This window comes from Onychostoma macrolepis, chromosome 03, assembly GCF_012432095.1.
Source record: "Onychostoma macrolepis isolate SWU-2019 chromosome 03, ASM1243209v1, whole genome shotgun sequence".
Classification (NCBI taxonomy): domain Eukaryota; kingdom Metazoa; phylum Chordata; class Actinopteri; order Cypriniformes; family Cyprinidae; genus Onychostoma; species Onychostoma macrolepis.
The window spans coordinates 40278264-40298140 of NC_081157.1; the positions used below are offsets into that span (position 1 = coordinate 40278264).

Genomic DNA, 19877 nt, shown 5'->3' on the forward strand with positions numbered 1-19877 from the left:
GGCAGTCTGCGGAGGGTTTACAATGATTAAGGAATTAACCATAAAAGGATAAACGTCAATTGCTAAAGTCTAATGAAAAAAAGTAATAAATAATAATAAAATGATTGCAATAAAAAAACTAATTATTACACATTGTGTAATGTTTTTGCCTTTCCTTATTATTACACATTCTTATTTATTATATATATATATATATATATATATATATACACACACACATATATGTAAATATGTATGTCTATAATTTATTGTTACCAGTGTAAAGCCTTTTACCAGTTTTTTATTTTTTTAGTTTATTTTATTTACTCATTTTAACCACTAGATGTCACTGACAACACAACAACAACAAAACCTCTCTGGAGCAAAGATACTTTCTTTCTCTCTCTGAATGACAGATGGATAGAGGGATTATCTTGGTGATTTTAGGCAAAGATTAGAGGACAGCAGATGCCCTCTGTGGGTGGAGAGGAGCATTAGGGAGAGTGAATAAAGGTATAAACTGAAAAAACCCCGATGAGCGTGGCGTGCACGTGGGCAAGTAATCAGAGTGATGCTGGAAAAAATGGAACTTGGCTTGTATTGTAATGCAGATTCATACAAACACATCGCCTACCACACAGCTGCTGTCTCGAGCAGTTTCTTTTGCCTGTTTGATCGGTTATCAGTGCAATGAATAAATAATACACCGTTTATACATTTTGTTAGTTTTATTGTACACAGGGAATGTTCACATATACAATTTGTACACATTTTTAAATTATATTATTATTATTATTATTTCAGTTTTTCCTCCAAAGGGAAAGCATGTTTTTGTTGTTTTGTTTATATTGTGCTGACAAGTCAAGTTACATTTAGGAAAACAAAATAAAGAAACAAATTAAAGGTTCAGGAATTAAGCGCCAAAAATTACAAACACATGAAGCAGAATAACATCAAATTAAAGGGCAGAATCAGTTGGTCACTAATTAATCATCCTCTTTCCATTCCCATCCATGATGAAATCTGCATATGCTGAGAATACAACCCATCAACTTCTCAGGATTTCGGCACTTACACCTTGTAATTCACCTGTTTTTTTTTTTTCTGTTTGTGCATGTCGATATTTATTTGGACTCATGGCATTAGCATCAGCAATACCAAAGTCATGGGTTCAGTTCCCACCTTTTGGATAAATGCATAAATGTAAATGTAATGTGTAAAGTTTGCCTGGCAGTAATATCAGTAAACCTTCGACATGCGTAAAATTGATTTATCCACAGATTTATTGAAAATGTGTGCATGTGTGTAAGCTTGTGAAAACGTGTATATGTGAATAATATAGTACATCAAAGGATGAAAACACGCTTGTGCACTGACCCAATGATGAGGATCTGGGTCATTTAAACTCGCACACACTTTCAGTCATGTATAAAGGAATAGTTTAGGCCAATATGGAAATTCGATTACTTTTTATTAACCATATTTCTAAAATATATATATAATTTTCAGAATTTTCATTTTTGGTGACTTTCCCTTTAAGGATAACATATATAAGTGCACAAACTTATGATCAAATAAATGTCTTCACGTCCATAGATTTGCTTGAACCCTTTTACCATTTAAAGCACTGGATAAAACAAAAGGAGCCGAGCACAATATGGAAACTTACACATACACACTCACCAGGAGCACGCACACACACACACACACACAGAAGCTCATATACTGTATACTCGTACACCACAACCATCAACATGTCTAATATTGCTGTGTCACTTTAAGTGCATTACAGTGATTTTGGCAGGAAGCCTAAAATACTGAACATATAATTCACAGAGCACCACTGTATTCTCAATCTGAAACACAAATGACTCGCTTTAGCACACACACACACACACACACACACTTCAGTGTGTATGTTTATAGAACAATCATGACATAATCTGATCATCAGTTTGGAAACTCATTTGCTCTGTTGCTTATTCACACACTCACACATTCACTCACTCACTCACTCTGTCTATTTATTTACTCCGTATTGATCTTTATTCCTTTAACTCTTAGATATATAGACTCTGTTTTTTCCCACTATGTGAGATCTCTCTCTCCCTCTCCGCCATATAAATAACTATTTGTCCCGACCGGTTGAACATATTCTTCTGTTTTATCCCAATCTGATACCCATTCTGCCCCAGCACCTCCTCCGTTCGGACCACCAGCATGGGGATTGTTTATAGCTCCGTACTGTCCTCCAGTCCTGTACAGCTCTTCCGTTTCATTGGCCAGTTCGTCCTCTCCCAGAATGCCACACTTCTCCTCACTGGTATCCTCAGCATCCGCCCATGGCTGCTTCTCACCTGATGCAAAGATCCCTGAGAACATATTAAAAATTCAGCATATCAGTAGAGAAATGACAAAAGTAATTTAGAGAATTCATTATATGTGAAATAAAAAGAGATTTAACATGTTTGCATGTTGAAATGATAATTTGCTGAACACAACATACCATAAAAGATCACACCCCCATAATGCACCAGTGATGCAATGAGGAAGACATACTGCCACTCTTCACGTGTCTACAGGCAAAAATACATACATACATAAATAAAGCCAATTAACAACAGAATAAACTATAGAGATCAGTTATTTGACATGTGAAGGTTGTGTGGTATTAGTATGTACCTTATGTTTGGTCATGGCTCCAACTATGAGAGGACACACCATTCCTGACAAAGTTCCCACTCCATTGGAGATTCCCATCAGGATGCTGGCATAACGTGGAGCAATGTCAAGATGATTCACATTAAACCCTGAAAGGGAAAGAGGAATGTATTTTTCATACATGCATCTTAACAAGTATCTAAAACGGCAAATCCATATCTTGCCTGAACTGCAACTTTAATTCTCATAATTGTGACCTTATATCTCATAATTACTCTTTATTTCTTTTATTGTGAATTTTGTAAGTGTGACTTTGTCTCACAATGTTACTTCATATTTCACAATGTCACTTTTATTTTTGATTTTATTCATTATCCTACAATAAAACAGGAATAGGCTTCCATTGAAGATATAGTACCTGAGAACTAAGGATAATATTTGGCCTCTATTGATGCAGCACAGTTATATACAATACTGTTTGGGGTCATTAAGTTTTATTTTTCAAAATTTTGGGGTCAATAATATTAATTTTTTTTTAAAGAAATTAATAATTTTCTTTTGCAAAGATGCATTGAATTAACCAGGAGCAACAGTAAAAACATTTACAATATTCTGAAAGATTTATAAATGCTGTTCTTCCAAACTCAAACTATTCAAGAATCCTGAAACAAAAAGTAACATGGTTTACACAAAAATATTAAGCAGCAACTGTTTTCAACATTGATAATAAGAAGATAATGTTTCTTGAGCACCAAATCAGCATTTTAAAGGATTGTGTGACACTGAAGGCTGAAGTGATGATGCTGAAAACTCACTTGAAATCTATTATTTTAGTTTTAAATTTTTTTAAATTGTAATAATATTTCACAATATTACTGTTTTATCTGTATTTTTGATCACATGAATGCAGCCTTGATGCGCATAAGAAATTAAAAACATGAAAAAATCTTACTGAGCCCAGACTTTTGAATAGTAGTGTGCACAAAAGCTAAGTGAATTCTTTAGTGTGTTTTGTCTTTAATCTTTTCTTCTACTAACCTGAAATTGCAAATCCACTGAAACCAACCGCCAGTACAAGGAAAGAAATAGCTATTACTTTGGTATGTGAGAAACCAACAACCAAGAGTAGAGTGGCTTCCATTCCAAACCCTGAAACACACACAACAGTACAGTCTCTTGGATGCAACATACAAGGTTTACTGTGGGTCAGTGTATACCTGTGCCGTCCATTTCCTGCATGCTCTGGTGCATCTGTCTCTGTGTTGTGCATGTTTGTATGTTGTGTGTGCAGATGATTGTGAGAGACTGAGTGTGTCATGCATTGATGCATCAGTGATTATTGCCCCAGCTGCCATTGCAGGACCAGACAAAGCAAAAATAGACAGATAATCTGACTTGCGTCTCACACGCATATACCGTTTCTGACTCTGCACATGCTCTGTTGATTAAAACACACTTTGTGTGCTGGATTCTACATTTATGACATTTATTATAGGGGAAGTTTACCAACAAAAAAATAAATAAAATAGATAGAAATAAAAATACATAATTCTCTCATATTATGGGTATTTAGTCAGGTCTAGTGCTAAAAGGTAAACAAAAAAACAAAAGTAAATAATGACTTTTTTTGTGTGTGTATGTGGGGGTAAATTAATAATGTGAATTTTTTTTTTTTTCCTTATCTACATCTTACCTCCACAGTTCATGAGTTTACGGACATTCGTTGTGGTCATTATATTATGTGTTCTCATGTAGTCAGCAAGTTGTCCTCCAATTGGCACGATAATGGTCATCACTAAATGAGGAAGTGCAGACACCAGCCCCACCTAAGCGACAGAAGGAACAAAAAGATTAGTTATTGAATAAAACATCTTCATCCACCCACACAGTATATGTGTAGCATTATATGTGTGCATACAAAACCTGCATTAAATGTGTGCATACTATGTTTCTCAACTGGTTTTGTTTTAGGACATACATTTTTACTTATAAACTCTTTAAAGGTCACCACAAATTATTTATAAATTACTATATTCTGTTACATTTTATTGTTTATATGTGACCCTGGACCACAAAACCAGTCTTAAGTTGCTGGGGTATATTTGTAGCAATAGCCAAAAATACATTGTATGGGTCAAAATTATCGATTTTTCTTTTATGCCAAAAATCATTAGGATATTAAGTAAAGATCATGTTCCATGAAGATATTTTGCAAATTTCTCACCGTAAATGTATCAAAACTTAATTTTTGATCAGTAATATGCTTTGCTAAGAACTTCATTTGGACAACTTTAAAGGCAATTTTCTCAATATTTGGATTTTTTTGCACCCTCAGATTCCAGATTTTAAAATAGTTGTATCTCAGCCAAATATTGTCCGATCCTAACAAACCACACATCGATGGAAAGCTAATTTATTCAGCTTTTAGCTGATGTATAAATCTCAATTTAGATAAATTGACACTTAAGACTGGTTTTGCGGTCCAGGGTCACATACTTAGCATTGCTTTTTCCTGCAGTCTGCAACCCTTCATAACAGACATGTGATTTATTTTTGGGTTGTGCCCCACCAGTTGAGAAGCACTGTTGTAGAGCATCATGAATACTTCACCAATTTAAGTGTGTGTGTGTGTGTGTGTGTGTGTTCACCTTGCTGATTTCAAAGCCAAACACCTCCTCGAAGTAAGCGGGCTGGCTGATGAGGAGCAGGTAGAAGGTCCAGCTTCTGCAGAAGTTGGCTACGATGATGGCATACACAGGCATGGAGGTAAAGAAGTGTCGCCAGGGAGTTTTAAATTTCTGCAGGGTAGTGAAAAACCAGAGGTCGAACATATCCAGAATAGTGCAGCAAGCAGCAATTGGAGAGATGAGAAATGAGAGAAGATTTAGAGTGTGTGTGTGTGTGTGTGACAGAGGGAGGGGAATGTGTGAAAGAGTGATTAAGAAAGAAAAATAATGCCCATGTTTGTACCTGCAGAGGGTTGACCAGGCCGGCGGATTCCCCGATGGCATCCTCAATGTACTTCCTCTCCTCTGGTGTGATGGTTGGGTGAGCAGCTGGACTCTCATAGGACACTAAAATCCAGAAGAGATACCAGAATATCCCAACACTCCCTGTGAGAGATAAGGATGATAAGAATTATTATATATAATGAAAATGAGATATTATATATACACTAAAGTATAAGCTTGGGGTCTGTTTTTGGGGTCATTGGCATGATTTTTAAAATGTTTTTGAAAGATCTTCTTACCATCACCAAGGCTGTATTTATTTGTTAAAAAATATAGTAAAATCAATAATATTGTGAAATATTTTTACAAATTAAAATAATAATTTGTATACTATAATAAAGTATATTAAATCTATTAAATATAAAATGTATTATATATTTTAATGTTAAAATGTAATTGATTCAAAGCTGAATTTTCTGCATCATTACTCCAGTCTTCAGTGTCTCATGATCCTTCAGAAATCATTCTAATACACTGATTTGATGCCTGATGATCCTTTGATGAATATAAAGTATAAAAGAACAGCATTTATTTGAAAAAGAAATGTTTTGTAACATTATAAATGTCTTTACTGTCATATTTGATCAATTTAATGCATCCTTTCTGAATAAAAGTATTAGAAATATAAACTGACCCTTAACGTTTGAGTGATAGTGTGTGTGTATATTGTATATTATATATTAAAGTGTTTGGCATTACTTGGTTTATTAAATAAACAAAAGTTTTATATTAAATATTTTTGTATATAATTAAAATGACATGTATATACTACTTACCATACACATAAAACACTGAGGACCATCCGGTGTACTGGACCAAGACTCCAGCCAAAGGCATTGCAACAACAGCACCGGCATATGAACCTATAACATACAGTTTCTTAGTATGCTTCCTCTTATTAGTGCTATTCACTTACATTATCATCAATGCAGCTTTTCACAAAACCAAAACTTGATTCCAGATTCAAATAATCACGAAAATAAATTCTATTTATATAAATTCCATTGATTATATCAGAAGGTTTATATAATTTTGGATTCAAATGATCGATAGACATTTTACCACAGAACGCTGTTGTTGCCAATCGACTTCTTTCAAGTGGCGGAGCCCATTTGGCCCAGATGCCATGACATGCAGGATATGACACACCCTTCCAGTAGAGAAATAAACTGATTTAATATATATGTAACCATGATGGTAACAACAACAAAAAAAAAAAAAAATCGTTAGCGTGATGCAATGCATATGGACTAATAAAAAATGTATATTTCAGACTACTTCAGATCCACACAAATCCACGCAAGCACACAGATGGCATACCTCCACAAGCCCCTGGCAAATCCTGACCATGATAACACACCCATAGTGAACTCTTGCTGCTGCTGGGATCAGCATATTCAGCGTCGACGTGGCCACGATGGCAAAGCCAAACACCCTGAGACCAAACACACATGCAGTAAAGTCAACTGAGGCCTAATCCCAATGAAATACCATGCTAATATCTCACCACATGGGGCTGGCTGTCATTTTTCACTGAAAATTTATCAGGGTTGGTTTTCATTTTTGAAAGTCAATCTCTGTATATAAGCAAACCTTAGAGTCCACCAGGTTTAATTTTTGACATTTGCTGAACACACACTGTCAATATATGATTTTATTATAATCATATAATTTTTTTTAAATATATGTGGGGTAGGTTGCCACAATGCAACAACAGCCAGATTAAAAGACAACACACGTTTCCATAATTGGACATTTGACTCAATTGGACCCCTTCCCAATTTTCATTCATAAAACTCTTCAGAAAAAGAACACTTCAAAACATCAGTTCGCTGATCACATTACCTGTTAGCGGCAAACTTTTGACAGATGAATCCCCCGGGTATTTGTGTGACGATGTAACCCCAGAAGAATGAGCCATGTATCATCCCTACCGTCTCGGGGTCCCATGTGAACTGAGCAGCCTGGGTGGGAAAAGAGAGAGTCAAACTCCTCCAACTAACTTGTATTCAAAAGCTTTCTGTGTAAAATCTGAGAACACTTTAGTCAGTTCAGGTTTTAATCAATAAAAAATGATTGCGCATTCTTCTTCAAAGCATCAAATAACCTGAACTAACCTCAGTCACTTTTTCTGTGTCATGTCGAATTAAAAAAAAAAAAAAAAAGAAGAAAGAAGTAAAATAATCAAGTAGTAAAATAAAATAAAAAATATATAAAACTAAATATATACTGTAAGTAAAAATAAAATAGCCTAATAATTAAATAATAATAACAGATCATAAAATAAATTGATCAAAATTTGTATAATAATAATAATACTAATACATATTATTTAAATCATATAATTATTAAAAATCTTATTTTCTCTGTCAATTTTATTTTCTCAGTCTATTTGTGAGACAATTGCATTGCTGTGTGAAATTCTACAGGGAAACCTCACAGTGCACACCGTGTGGAGACAAAAATCTAAAGTAAAATGTTAGTAAACTGGGATTTGAAGTGACCGAGTCAATTTGCATATATTTATGTATGCTTGTATTTAGAAATTGATGTTATTGGCATTATTGACATATTGACATAGCATATGAAACTGACAGTAGGCTCTATGTTGTTGTACCTTTATTTCTTATAAACCTGTGTTGTATCTATCCATGCTTAATTAATCTTATTTGTATCTTAAATTTAAAAAAATGTCCCTTAATAAACCCCAAAATGCCCAATACAACAATTTCTTGATTCTGTTTCCATTCTTTTTCTTAAACTGGAATGGATGCTCTTTATTAATTAAGTTGAATTCCATCAATGACACTGACCACTATGACAGGTTTCTTTCCGTAGTAAATGGTGTGGTCGTTGACCATGCTGACGATGGCCACACCCAGGTTACAGCGGATGCCGAACGAGATGCAGAAGCCCAGGCCTGACAGGATGGCGATGATGTAACGACGCGGCAACCCGAAACACGTGCAGTCCACGATGGGAAGCTCCTTCTCCTCCACCACCTCCGGGCGGCCCTCCGCTGACAGCTCGATAGTCTCGCCATTCTGCTGCCGTTTCTCCAGGAGTCTGGACGTGGACACAGAAAGTAAAGGCCAGCATAAGTTAAATTCAAATAAATAGCATAACAGTGCTTAAAGATTTTCTCAATTCATATAAAAACTTTAAACGCTGCACTTAACCCCAGGTAAAGGAACGCTTCACACTGTAATTTATAAGCAGGGCTAGCATCACTTTTTACACCTGCTCCAGAGGAGGCTGCAGTGTTGACAAATGCACAGTGTTACAGCTAGATGCAGGGGCGCCAAGAAGAGTTTTAAAGGGGGTATGCAAGACAGAAATTTGGGCCCTCTTCTTCCAGATGAATGTTTATTTTGTTGTTGTTGTTTTTGGACGCAATTAAAAGAAAGTAAGTTAGAATAAGAAATTTAAATAATTTATTAGTTAACATTTATATTTTTCAGGCAACATTGAAATATTTTGTTTCAAGAAACTCTGATTTTATTTCAAGTAACGAAAATTATTTTAGTTTTAGTTTCAATACCATGGCAAAAACTATTAGCCTAACAAAGTTCAAACATTATTAAAGACAAGTGAACAGCCGGTAATTAATAAATTACAAGCAAAAGCACAAATAAATAAGTAGAACAAAGACATAAATGAAAAATGCTTTAGATTTTTAAGGTGAGTTTTTTGTTGTTGTCAGAACAGAACACACTGAATGGAGTTGTTATTCACATCTTCTTGCATTTGAATAGGTTAACATCGCTTGGACGTTCAAATTGGCAAGGTGTATTTGTCCGTTAAAGCGCAAGAAGACACGAAAGAGAAACTCAGTTCGGGGCTCGCTGTGTGTCTTTCGCCTAGCCTTGCGCTTTGTGTGCTTTTCACATCTAATGCTTTGAAATTGATTGAATGTTTAATTTGGTAAAGCTTAATAACATGTGCAAATGCTAAACATTCGTGAGCACACTGCAGTGGCCCAATTGAACCAGTGAGAAATCCTTCAACTGTCCCGAGTGTCTTTTCCGCTGGACCTGGGCTATCGGGCATCCTTATTGTCAAGCCCTAATATTTAATAGTTTTCCTACCTATTCTCAGGAAGTTATTATAATCTAGGCAGTGACAATAAAGAAATGTAAAACCCATCAAAGCGGCTAAACACCGCAACTAGGGAATAGCAGAGTAGAAGTTTTAACTCTGCCGTTTTATTATACATTTAAAAAAGAACTGGTAGCCAGCAAATTTGTCCTAAACAAGCTTCTTGTCCTAAACTTTTCAGACATAAAGGTCATTAAATCTGAAAACGTCTATAGTAAAAACTATAGTAAAAACTATTTGAAACTATTAAAAATCGTGTCTTGTTTCACCATCTAGATATTTCAGCCCGTATATATTTATTTACAAACCCGATTCCAAAAACGTTGGGACACTGTACAAATTGTGAATAAAAACAGAATGCAATGATGTGGAAGTTTCAAATTTAAATATTTTATTCAGAATACATAGATGACATATCAAATGTTTAAACTGAGAAAATGTATAATTTTAAGGGAAAAATAAGTTGATTTTAAATTTCATGGCATCAACACATCTCAAAAAAAGTTGGGACAAGGCCATGTTTACCACTGTGTGGCATCCCCTCTTCTTTTTATAACAGTCTGCAAACGTCTGGGGACTGAGGAGACAAGTTGCTCAAGTTTAGGAATAGGAATGTTGTCCCATTCTTGTCTAATACAGGCTTCTAGTTGCTCAACTGTCTTAGGTCTTTGTCGCTTCTTCCTCTTTATGATGCGCCAAATGTTTTCTATGGGTGAAAGATCTGGACTGCAGGCTGGCCATTTCAGTACCCGGATCCTTCTTCTACGCAGCCATGATGTTGTAATTGATGCAGTATGTGGTCTGGCATTGTCATGTTGGAAAATGCAAGGTCTTCCCTGAAAGAGACAACGTCTGGATGGGAGCATATGTTGTTCTAGAACTTGGATATATCTTTCAGCATTGATGGTGTCTTTCCAGATGTGTAAGCTGCCCATGCCACACACACTCATGCAACCCCATACCATCAGAGATGCTGGCTTCTGAACTGAGCGCTGATAACAACTTGGGTTGTCCTTGTCCTCTTTAGTCCGGATGACATGGCGTCCCAGTTTTCCAAAAAGAACTTCAAATTTTGATTCGTCTGACCACAGAACAGTTTTCCACTTTGCCACAGTCCATTTTAAATGAGCCTTGGCCCAGAGAAAACGCCTGCGCTTCTGGATCATGTTTAGATATGGCTTCTTTTTTGACCTATAGAGTTTTAGCCGGCAACAGCGAATGGCACGGTGGATTGTGTTCACCGACAATGTTTTCTGGAAGTATTCCTGAGCCCATGTTGTGATTTCCATTACAGTAGCATTCCTGTATGTGATGCAGTGCCGTCTAAGGGCCCGAAGATCACGGGCATCCAGTATGGTTTTCCGGCCTTGACCCTTACGCACAGAGATTGTTCCAGATTCTCTGAATCTTTGAATGATATTATGCACTGTAGATGATGATAACTTCAAACTCTTTGCAATTTTTCTCTGAGAAACTCCTTTCTGATATTGCTCCACTATTTTTCGCCGCAGCATTGGGGGAATTGGTGATCCTCTTCCCATCTTGACTTCTGAGAGACACTGCCACTCTGAGAGGCTCTTTTTATACTCAATCATGTTGCCAATTGACCTAATAAGTTCAGCTGTTCCTTATATGTACATTTAACTTTTCCGGCCTCTTATTGCTACCTGTCCCAACTTTTTTGGAATGTGTAGCTCTCATGAAATCCAAAATGAGCCAATATTTGGCATGACATTTCAAAATGTCTCACTTTCAACATTTGATATGTTATCTATATTCTATTGTGAATAAAATATAAGTTTATGAGATTTGTAAATTATTGCATTCCTTTTTTATTCATAATTTGTACAGTGTCCCAACTTTTTTGGAATCGGGTTTGTATATCAAATTGTATATCAATGCAGACATCTAGTGGCTGTACAGTTTTTTCTTGTAACGTAACCTACAAGTAAAAATAAAAATAGTTTATACACAACATTAAAAATTTTCACCATATACATATTAGTCTATTTTAGAATAAGCCTGCATGTTGAAATGTATGTGAAATGCTCTTTGCATTGACTGATCCGGGGTGTGGTGACTCTCGTGTTAATTTCTACATTTTCCAGCTCATTTCCTGCTAGAAAACTTACACACAACTGCAGTCATGCACACATGGAATTTTAAATCACTAACAAACACAAATTTTAGCTAACATGATGATTTCCATGCTAGTCGTACCTGCAAATGTTCAAGTTGGTTGAGTAGCCTAAAGTAAGAGTCTTCATGCATAGCTTGCGCTGTACATGTTATTTGCTTTATCCTTTTTGAAGACAAAATAAAAATATGAAATTTCCAGACATGAAAACGTTTTTCCCAGCAGGAAGCATCGTAATTAATTAACTGCAGCAGCGTCTCATCCCGTGTTTGAGGAGAATAATTGTGGACGGGTGTTTTTTTGCGCACGCACCAAGCAGGTGGCTCACGTGAGTATGAGTGTCATCAGAACCAGGAACTACTGACTGATGAAACTCATTTATTTAATTTTAAATGAAACAAATGTAATCCTGATAGTATTCCTATGCACTTTTTACAAAATGTAACTGTAATCTGAATACTTCGTTTTTTGACGTAACTGTAACGGATTACAGTTACTAGATTTTTGTATCCTGATTATGTAACGCCGTTACATGTATTCCATTACTCCCCAAGCCTGGTTGTAGGACACCACAAATATGCAAATAAGAACGTTAACCCAGGGTTTATAACTTTGCGGTGTGAAATGTCAGATTATGAATTTGAATACTCCTTAGCCAGGGTTTAGACTGACACATTGTTAACTATTTCAGGTGTGAAAAGCCCTTTAGAGGGTCAAAGGTCAAAAATACTTTAATCCAAAGCAACTTTTAGGCCACATACTACGAGGATAGTCCTGGATTAATCCGAGGTTAAGTGTCTTACTCAAGGACACAGTGGTACAAGTTTATGTCTTGCTCCTTGTGGGGTTAAACTAGGTTCATTTTGGTTACCATTCACCCACTAATGAAAAATGTTGCAGCCATTTTAAGTGTTATTGCACCGTGTGCATAGCTTTTGTATATTAAAATATTTGATGAACCAGTCAGATCAACTATGCTTTATTACACTTAACAGGAGCTAGGCTGTGAAGTCACATCCACTAGGAAACCCTCATAAATCATGAAACTACATCACACCTAAAAGCAGGTGGGATGCAGAGGGAAGACACAGAGGGAGAGAGGACATGGAACCAGAGTGAGGCGTCTCACTGGATAGCGGTACATGGGAGTCCAGCAGAGACCTAAAGAGAGACCATCTGGGTATGCAACCTGTCTGCACCGTTTACAGCCAATAAAAACACGCTTACATAGAAGCACACGAGCAAACACTTTCACAGACATATGCTCTGAAGCTTACAATAAGTATATGATTTTAATGTGCAGAGAAAATGCTCACCATTAAATCTGTCCTTTACACACAGACACTCTCAGCGTAACTATATAATGTCAAAATGTGTAATTCTCACAAATCACACCAAGAATGTAAGAAAAAAAAATCAATGATTTCTCTTCCAAATAAAAGAATGATTTCTGAAGCATCATGTGACACTGAGGACTAGGACTAATGATGCAAAAAAATTCAGCTTTTCATCACAGGAATAAATTATAATTTAAAACATATTAAAATAGAAAACAGTTATTTTAAATTATAATAATATTTTGCAATAATACAAATTTGACTGCACTAATTATCAAATAAATGCCACCTTAAAATGTAATATATAGTTGTATCAAATACAGAGAACTCTTCTGAGCTCCACGGATCTCATAAACATATCACAATATTTGTCTTAATCTCTTTCTCGCTCTATACTTCTTTCTCTCTATTTCTCTCATTCTGTCACTGTTCCTACAAAAGCAGATCCCTTATAATCTCCTCAACCTCAAACAACACACAATCAGAGACAAGAGAAAAGAAACGAGAGGGAGATGATTGCACATGTGTGCTTGTATGTTGAGGAGCAGATTAATTCTGCAGCCATGATGTGCTGTACACAAACTAAAAATGTGTCTCATGGACATTAGAAAATAGCAATGTGTTTCAATTATATGAATCATGCATGTCCCTCCCCTTCACATTCACTCTTCCATCTCTTATCCACTCATAATCTGCGGCCCCACCCTCAGATTAGGATTACAGAAATTATAGACTTCCGGAGATAAATATGAGCAAAAAAAAAAAAAAAAAGAGTGACTGAGTGGAACGAGTGTGAGAGAGAGAGAGAGAGAGAGCGAGAGAGAGAGAGAAAGAGAGGAGAGAAGTGAGTGTTTGTCTCCAATATAACACACACACATTCACTCACTCAGGAAGATATGTAATTAAGGTTAAAGCTAGTTAAAAACAGATTGCTGCCAACAGCAGCACATATGCTACCTACTAATGAGAATGACTGTTGGCTGTAATTAATATTTATTTTACAGTGAATTTTATGTCTTTAAACCATGTGACCAAAAAAAGAAAAAAAGCCGGGATTACAGATCATGCACTTCTGCATCTCGTTCCATGGTTCATGACGCACCCGCTGACCTGTATGTGTATGTGTGTGTGTGTTTAGAGACTAATAAGAGACAGGTGTACCGCAGAAGGGGGTGGTATGAGAACCTTGCTACGACAAACACTTTATATGGATAAAAGACATGCTGACAGAATCCTGTCCAATAGCATCTATTTCTATGTCAGCGCATTATAAATATCTCACAGTTACCCAGGCTGGATCAGATACAAACACATCTGCATACTCATTATAACAGCACTATATCAGCAAATGTATAATAGTTTTTATTGATCTCATTTGCATATTATAGATTCATCAAATAACTGTTTCAAGGCCAGCATGCTCAGGTGTACAATTCCCAAGTATACACACATCTAATAACAAAATAAAATAACATGCTAAAATAATTATTTCAGCTATTTGCCAAAAGAACATTTCTTATTTTTATTTATTTAAAATTACAGTACTAAAACAATTCAAACTAAATAAATTGAAACTAATAAATACATTTTATTAAGTTCATTTTTCTAATATATATATATATATATATATATATATATATATATATATATATATATATATATATATATATATATATAAAATGACAAAAACACAATAAATTAATGGGAAATTTCAGAAAATATTCAAATTAAATTAAATTCTAAATATTTTCAAAACCTATAACTACTCTCCCATGGCCTCGTGCAATACTAAAGTGACTTTCATAATCTCTGCAAAAATAATATATTATCCGGGTATTTCTCGCCTAGTGATTTATGGATATTGGCTCATGCGTACTATGCATACTTCCATACTAGACAAAAATAATGCATGAAAAGAGTTGTACGTCCAAAGTCAGAGTATTGATAAAACAGTAGATGAACAGTGTCTGTGTGTATTCAGTGGAGTTGTGAATGACCATGAGGAGACACAACTGATGCTGATTGGTTACATGAAAATTAATTCATGTAGTACATCCAGATTGTATTCATACTACACACATTCATACTATAGTACTAATATAAGTGCTTACTAACTAAAGTACTTATTCAAAAGAGAGTATGTGATTTCAGACGTAGCCACCTTTTAGCCTACATAATTTCCAACAATGAACAATGACAGTTTTACAATATTTACATGTTGCAGGACAGCATTATGATTATTTATGATGAACGTATTACACCATGTGACCATCACAGATTAAAAAAAATTAAAAATACAGAATTACAAATCATGCTCTATACTGCATGTCATATTGTGGTGCAAGATCACGTTACATGGTTCATTACTGTTGAAAATTGTATTTAAGAGGTAAGACATGTAGATTTCTGCTGACACCAAAGGTCTTTTACGCACACAGACACATCAAACATACATTGACACACATGCACTCTTTCCCATTTAATCTTGCTGTAAGAGGATGAAGGCACAACAGTAAAAAAAAATTACATAATCCTACAGTTCTCTCTCCCAGCCCCCTCTCTCTCTCTGACCATCACTTCATCTGTGTTCTGTTCATCCTTTTATCATCTTGTCTCACTACTCTCCTGTTGTTTCATGTACAGAGAGGTGTTCTGAATCTACTCGCAGCTCTGACCTTGTTTAGTTAACTTCATGAAAAATTCTGATGATTTTGTATAAAGGTAACAGATTAAAACTCATCCACAAATCTCTTTTGCCCCTCCCCTACACATTTCTTTCTGTTCTACCATCAGTGTTGTTCTATGATTTTTATGCCAAACTCCTCTGACCCTCCCCTGCGTCTATTGAACAGATTGGGTCTCAGTGGGACCGTGTCACCTGGGGAGATACTTCCCCCCTCCTGACACACACACACACATGCAAACTTATACACATCCCAGCAACCTGACCTTCACATGCTTTAAGATAAGCAGTCTAGTCAACACACAAAACGACAAACAAGAACAAAAATGTGTGCAAAATAGTGCCTGGCACAGTTAGGAAACATTATCTTACCACACATTATAATTGTAAATGCAAGTTTTAATTTAATTTTTAGTTAAGACCTAAATGTTTCTCTTGGAATCAGAACGAGTCAGAAATCTGAACAAAAATGCAATTCATTATGGAACAAAGATATTAATGTTTCTTCAACTAACTGGCACTAACATGTTTGCTTATTTTTTATTAAAACTAATAATTTTTTTTCATAACACTTCAATTTTAAAATATGAAAATTAATAATAAAATGTTAATGATTTAATAAAAAAAAAATGATAATCTAAACTTGTCACAAATAAAAAAAAATGTAAAAGTTACTGTATTTTCTTATGAAAGAGTGATTAAGCGCATGTTTTGAAATATAAGATGTGATGTGTAAAAATCACTGAAGTAAAGATCACTTTTAAACAAAAAATAATAATTTTATAAACAGAATAGCTGGAGTCACATGATGCTCTCGACCTAAGTGGCACAGTTTCGCCGAACTCCAGCAACCATCATGCTATTTTCTTAGAACTGCGTGGCTGTTTCATTTTAATTCTCAGCATCTAAACCTCCTAAGTATGTCAGGAACCATTCCCACGAGCTCCCAATAAACAGAATAGCTGTAATTTATTAAACTGTAATTTTGTCAAATTATATATTATGTGTGAAAATAGCATTTGAGTTGTCTATTTAGGATCATAAAGCTATGAAATTATCCCTTGCGAAGCAATAGAGTCTTAAAAATGTATACAATGTATCGTTATAAACACAATGTTGGTAGATAAGATGTTAATGATTTTTAAGAAAAATTAGAATTTACAGTGAAATGTGTGTTTTAGGAGAATTTACTATATTAAAAAAAAAATCACAGGTCTGAAAAAGCATCTATTCCTCCATGAGGAATGACTGAATGTGCAGAGTGAGGTGGAGAGATGGAGTAGAGATGACAGAGGGAAAACTGCAGGTGTGAGGTGTGTGCTTGCTGGCCTGTGAGGCTGAAACAGTAGGAGAAGGAGAGGCATTGCTGAGCTTTAAATGATTAATCAGCTGCTGATGCTTTCTCTAAAATATTATCAGGGACACAGAGTCGCAGCTAAAGAGGAGAGGCAGAAATCCAGTTCAGCAGTTTACTTTTAACACAAACTTTTCCACAGATTCAATACATTTAGTTTCAAACTGCACTTAAAGGCACAGGTTATCAGATATAAGACATCTATTATGCTGACAAAAGTGCGATTTATTCGAAAAGTTCTATTAAATGTACTCTCTGGGGGAAACTACTGCGCACGTGCAGCGCCGCTAAAAAACGGGAGTCGCGTGCCGCCCTTCACTTAATCCAGCGAGATCGCAGAGACGAGGAAGTGATGGGGAGGGGGCGTGCAGGGATTTGTCGGGCCGACAGCTGTGTGTGGGTGTCTATGTGTTTCTCATCGGCTATTTTCGAGCTGGATTGCTACCTAAAATCCTTTGGTAGAGTAGCCTATGCGAAAAAGCGCACGGTTATGCAAAACTAATTTCACCATTGGATATAGACGTGACTGTGCGATTATCTAGGCCTACAAAATGTTGTATTTATTTTTATATTTATAGCCTGCTTTTTATAAAACAAGACATCGATGTTAGTGGTTATCAAACATTTTTCCAGGCATTAGATGAACGTTTTCTCGAAAGGGATGTACTTTGACCTTTGAGCAGTCCATCCTGTCAGAATTTGCGCCTAAGATATCGAATTAACACGATTTAACAAGGTATTTAAAACGCTGCCCCCGCCAGCCAAATGTGCTCAACACCAAATCTGCCATGACAAAATACTTCCTTCCTTCCTAATTAGTTGGAAAAAATAATACAATTTAGTTTAGTTTAGTTGAAATAAATGTCTTTATTTATCATTCATTCTTATTACTAATATAAAATAGCCTACTTGTTCTTTTTTTGTTTTTGTATGTAACGTTTGTATTATGTTTAGTACTAAGTAGGCTACTTATGGCGTATTGAGACCAAATTTGGCCACTAACTTCCTGTTCTCTGAGCGCGGTCCGCTTTATCTATTTACTAGTGCGTGGAATCAGAATTTGCAGATGTCCCGGGATGCGCGAGCGGTGATGCGCAACGTTACCTGACGCTCAGGTGGAATGAAAAAGGTTCATTTGAAATATGAACTCGCTCACGCGCACAGATAGGCTACTAGAGAGAGCAAGCCACCAACGCCATGCGTCGGATGACTGGCACCGGGTTAGCCGCGAACTAATCTGATCCATCTGGACAATCTCCTCAATCGGACAGAGTGGACGCATTACGTGCAAACAGATTACATAAGAACACCTTTGACTGAGAGTCAATCACGACAAGGGTTTACACCTGACATCTTGAGGCAGGACACACATGCACAGAGAAGGGAACGCAAAACACTTTTTGGGTACAGTGAATTTATAATTCGGTTCCACCAGCATTTTCCTTCAGTAGCTAAATGCTGTCAGATCCGGTCACTGTCATAAACTCAACGCCTTGAATTCATCTTCTCAACACCTCAATTTCGACGTAAATCACTTTTGAACATTATGTTTCGTCTTTAAACAAGAATACACAGAAACCAAGAGATAAATATAAAACAATTAAAGGAAAACTTCTTTAAGTACCAGAATGCTTTGAGGATAGTAAGATACTTCCTCACCTGTGTATTTTCCCCAAAGTTTTTCCTGCCTGAGCCTTAAAGCGGTCTGGACGGATCTCCATCCTCGCGACTTCCGAGTCCGACCGGTATGCTCCTGTCCCGTGCGCCGTGCGCCTCTCTCTCTCTCTCTCTCTCTCTCTCTATCTATCTCTCTCCCTCTCTCACACACACACAGATTTCCCTTACTATCTGTAGCTCAGTTATCCCTCGACCATCCCCCGCTCTTTCTTTCTTTTCTCTCTCTCTCTCTGTCCGTGGTCCAGAATAGAATATATAGGTGTGTGTGTGTATATATATATATATATATATATATATATATATATGTATATATACACACACTTTTTTTTTGCTTTTTGAACTTGTGAACAACACACAATAACATTTACACAATAACATTTTATTACATAAAATAAGTACAATAATTGCGCGCAATAATTCATTGTTTTTATAAACAAGACTTATTAAAGACATATGTATAATCAATAAAAGCTTTTTTAGCTGCTACATTCATCATGTAACTAACCTTTAATACTCTGGCTATATCACACAGTCTGTCACCTGTAAATAAAAGTTTCTCAGCATCATGTGATGGTACCTTGGGTCCCTGTGTGAAAGTTTATGTGCAGTCTATCGCCACCTTGCGTTTAATTTAGTGATGTTTGCAGATTTAAATAATACTGATAATTTGGCAATTCATTAATAATGAATAGCTTATATAGTTTAATTATAACGGCTGTTCATTCAACTAACATCTAATTCAACCGGTATTCAGGTCAAAATCTTATTTTCATAACATTAAAACAGACTGAATAAAGCTGTCTATATTTTTTGGATGGTTACACTAACACATTTTTTTTTAGGTTAAGTATAAGGTATATCAGGTAAAAATATCTCACTAAGGTAATAGCTGTACATTTTCACTTGGTACAGATATTTCTTTTTAATTTTCCACATTTCA

At 35.8% G+C, this 19877-nt stretch overlaps 1 protein-coding gene across 1 annotated transcript; it reads right to left on the reverse strand.

Moving 5' to 3' along the window:
- Window positions 1–688: 688 nt before the first annotated feature.
- Window positions 689–19052, reverse strand: slc17a7a (solute carrier family 17 member 7a). The gene is made up of 13 exons (XM_058769959.1): window positions 18920–19052; window positions 8465–8717; window positions 7497–7615; window positions 6972–7086; window positions 6714–6801; window positions 6428–6514; window positions 5611–5753; window positions 5289–5438; window positions 4334–4466; window positions 3679–3789; window positions 2662–2789; window positions 2486–2555; window positions 689–2351 (listed from the first exon to the last, which is right to left on the reverse strand). The coding sequence occupies exons 1-13, from the start codon at window positions 18979–18981 to the stop codon at window positions 2068–2070; spliced, it is 1743 nt and encodes a 580-aa protein (XP_058625942.1). The 5' UTR covers window positions 18982–19052; the 3' UTR covers window positions 689–2067.
- Window positions 19053–19877: the final 825 nt, after the last annotated feature.

Coding starts and splice junctions, on each gene's coding strand:
- slc17a7a (XM_058769959.1), bottom strand. CDS start 18,981: ATGGAGATCCGTCCAGACCGCTTTAAGGCTCAGGCAGGAAAAACTTTG. Junction 7,087..7,496: donor CAAAAGTTTGCCGCTAACAG/GTAATGTGATCA, acceptor GTTTGGTCTCAG/GGTGTTTGGCTTTGCCATCG. Junction 5,439..5,610: donor GCCTGGTCAACCCTCTGCAG/GTACAAACATGG, acceptor ACTACCCTGCAG/AAATTTAAAACTCCCTGGCG.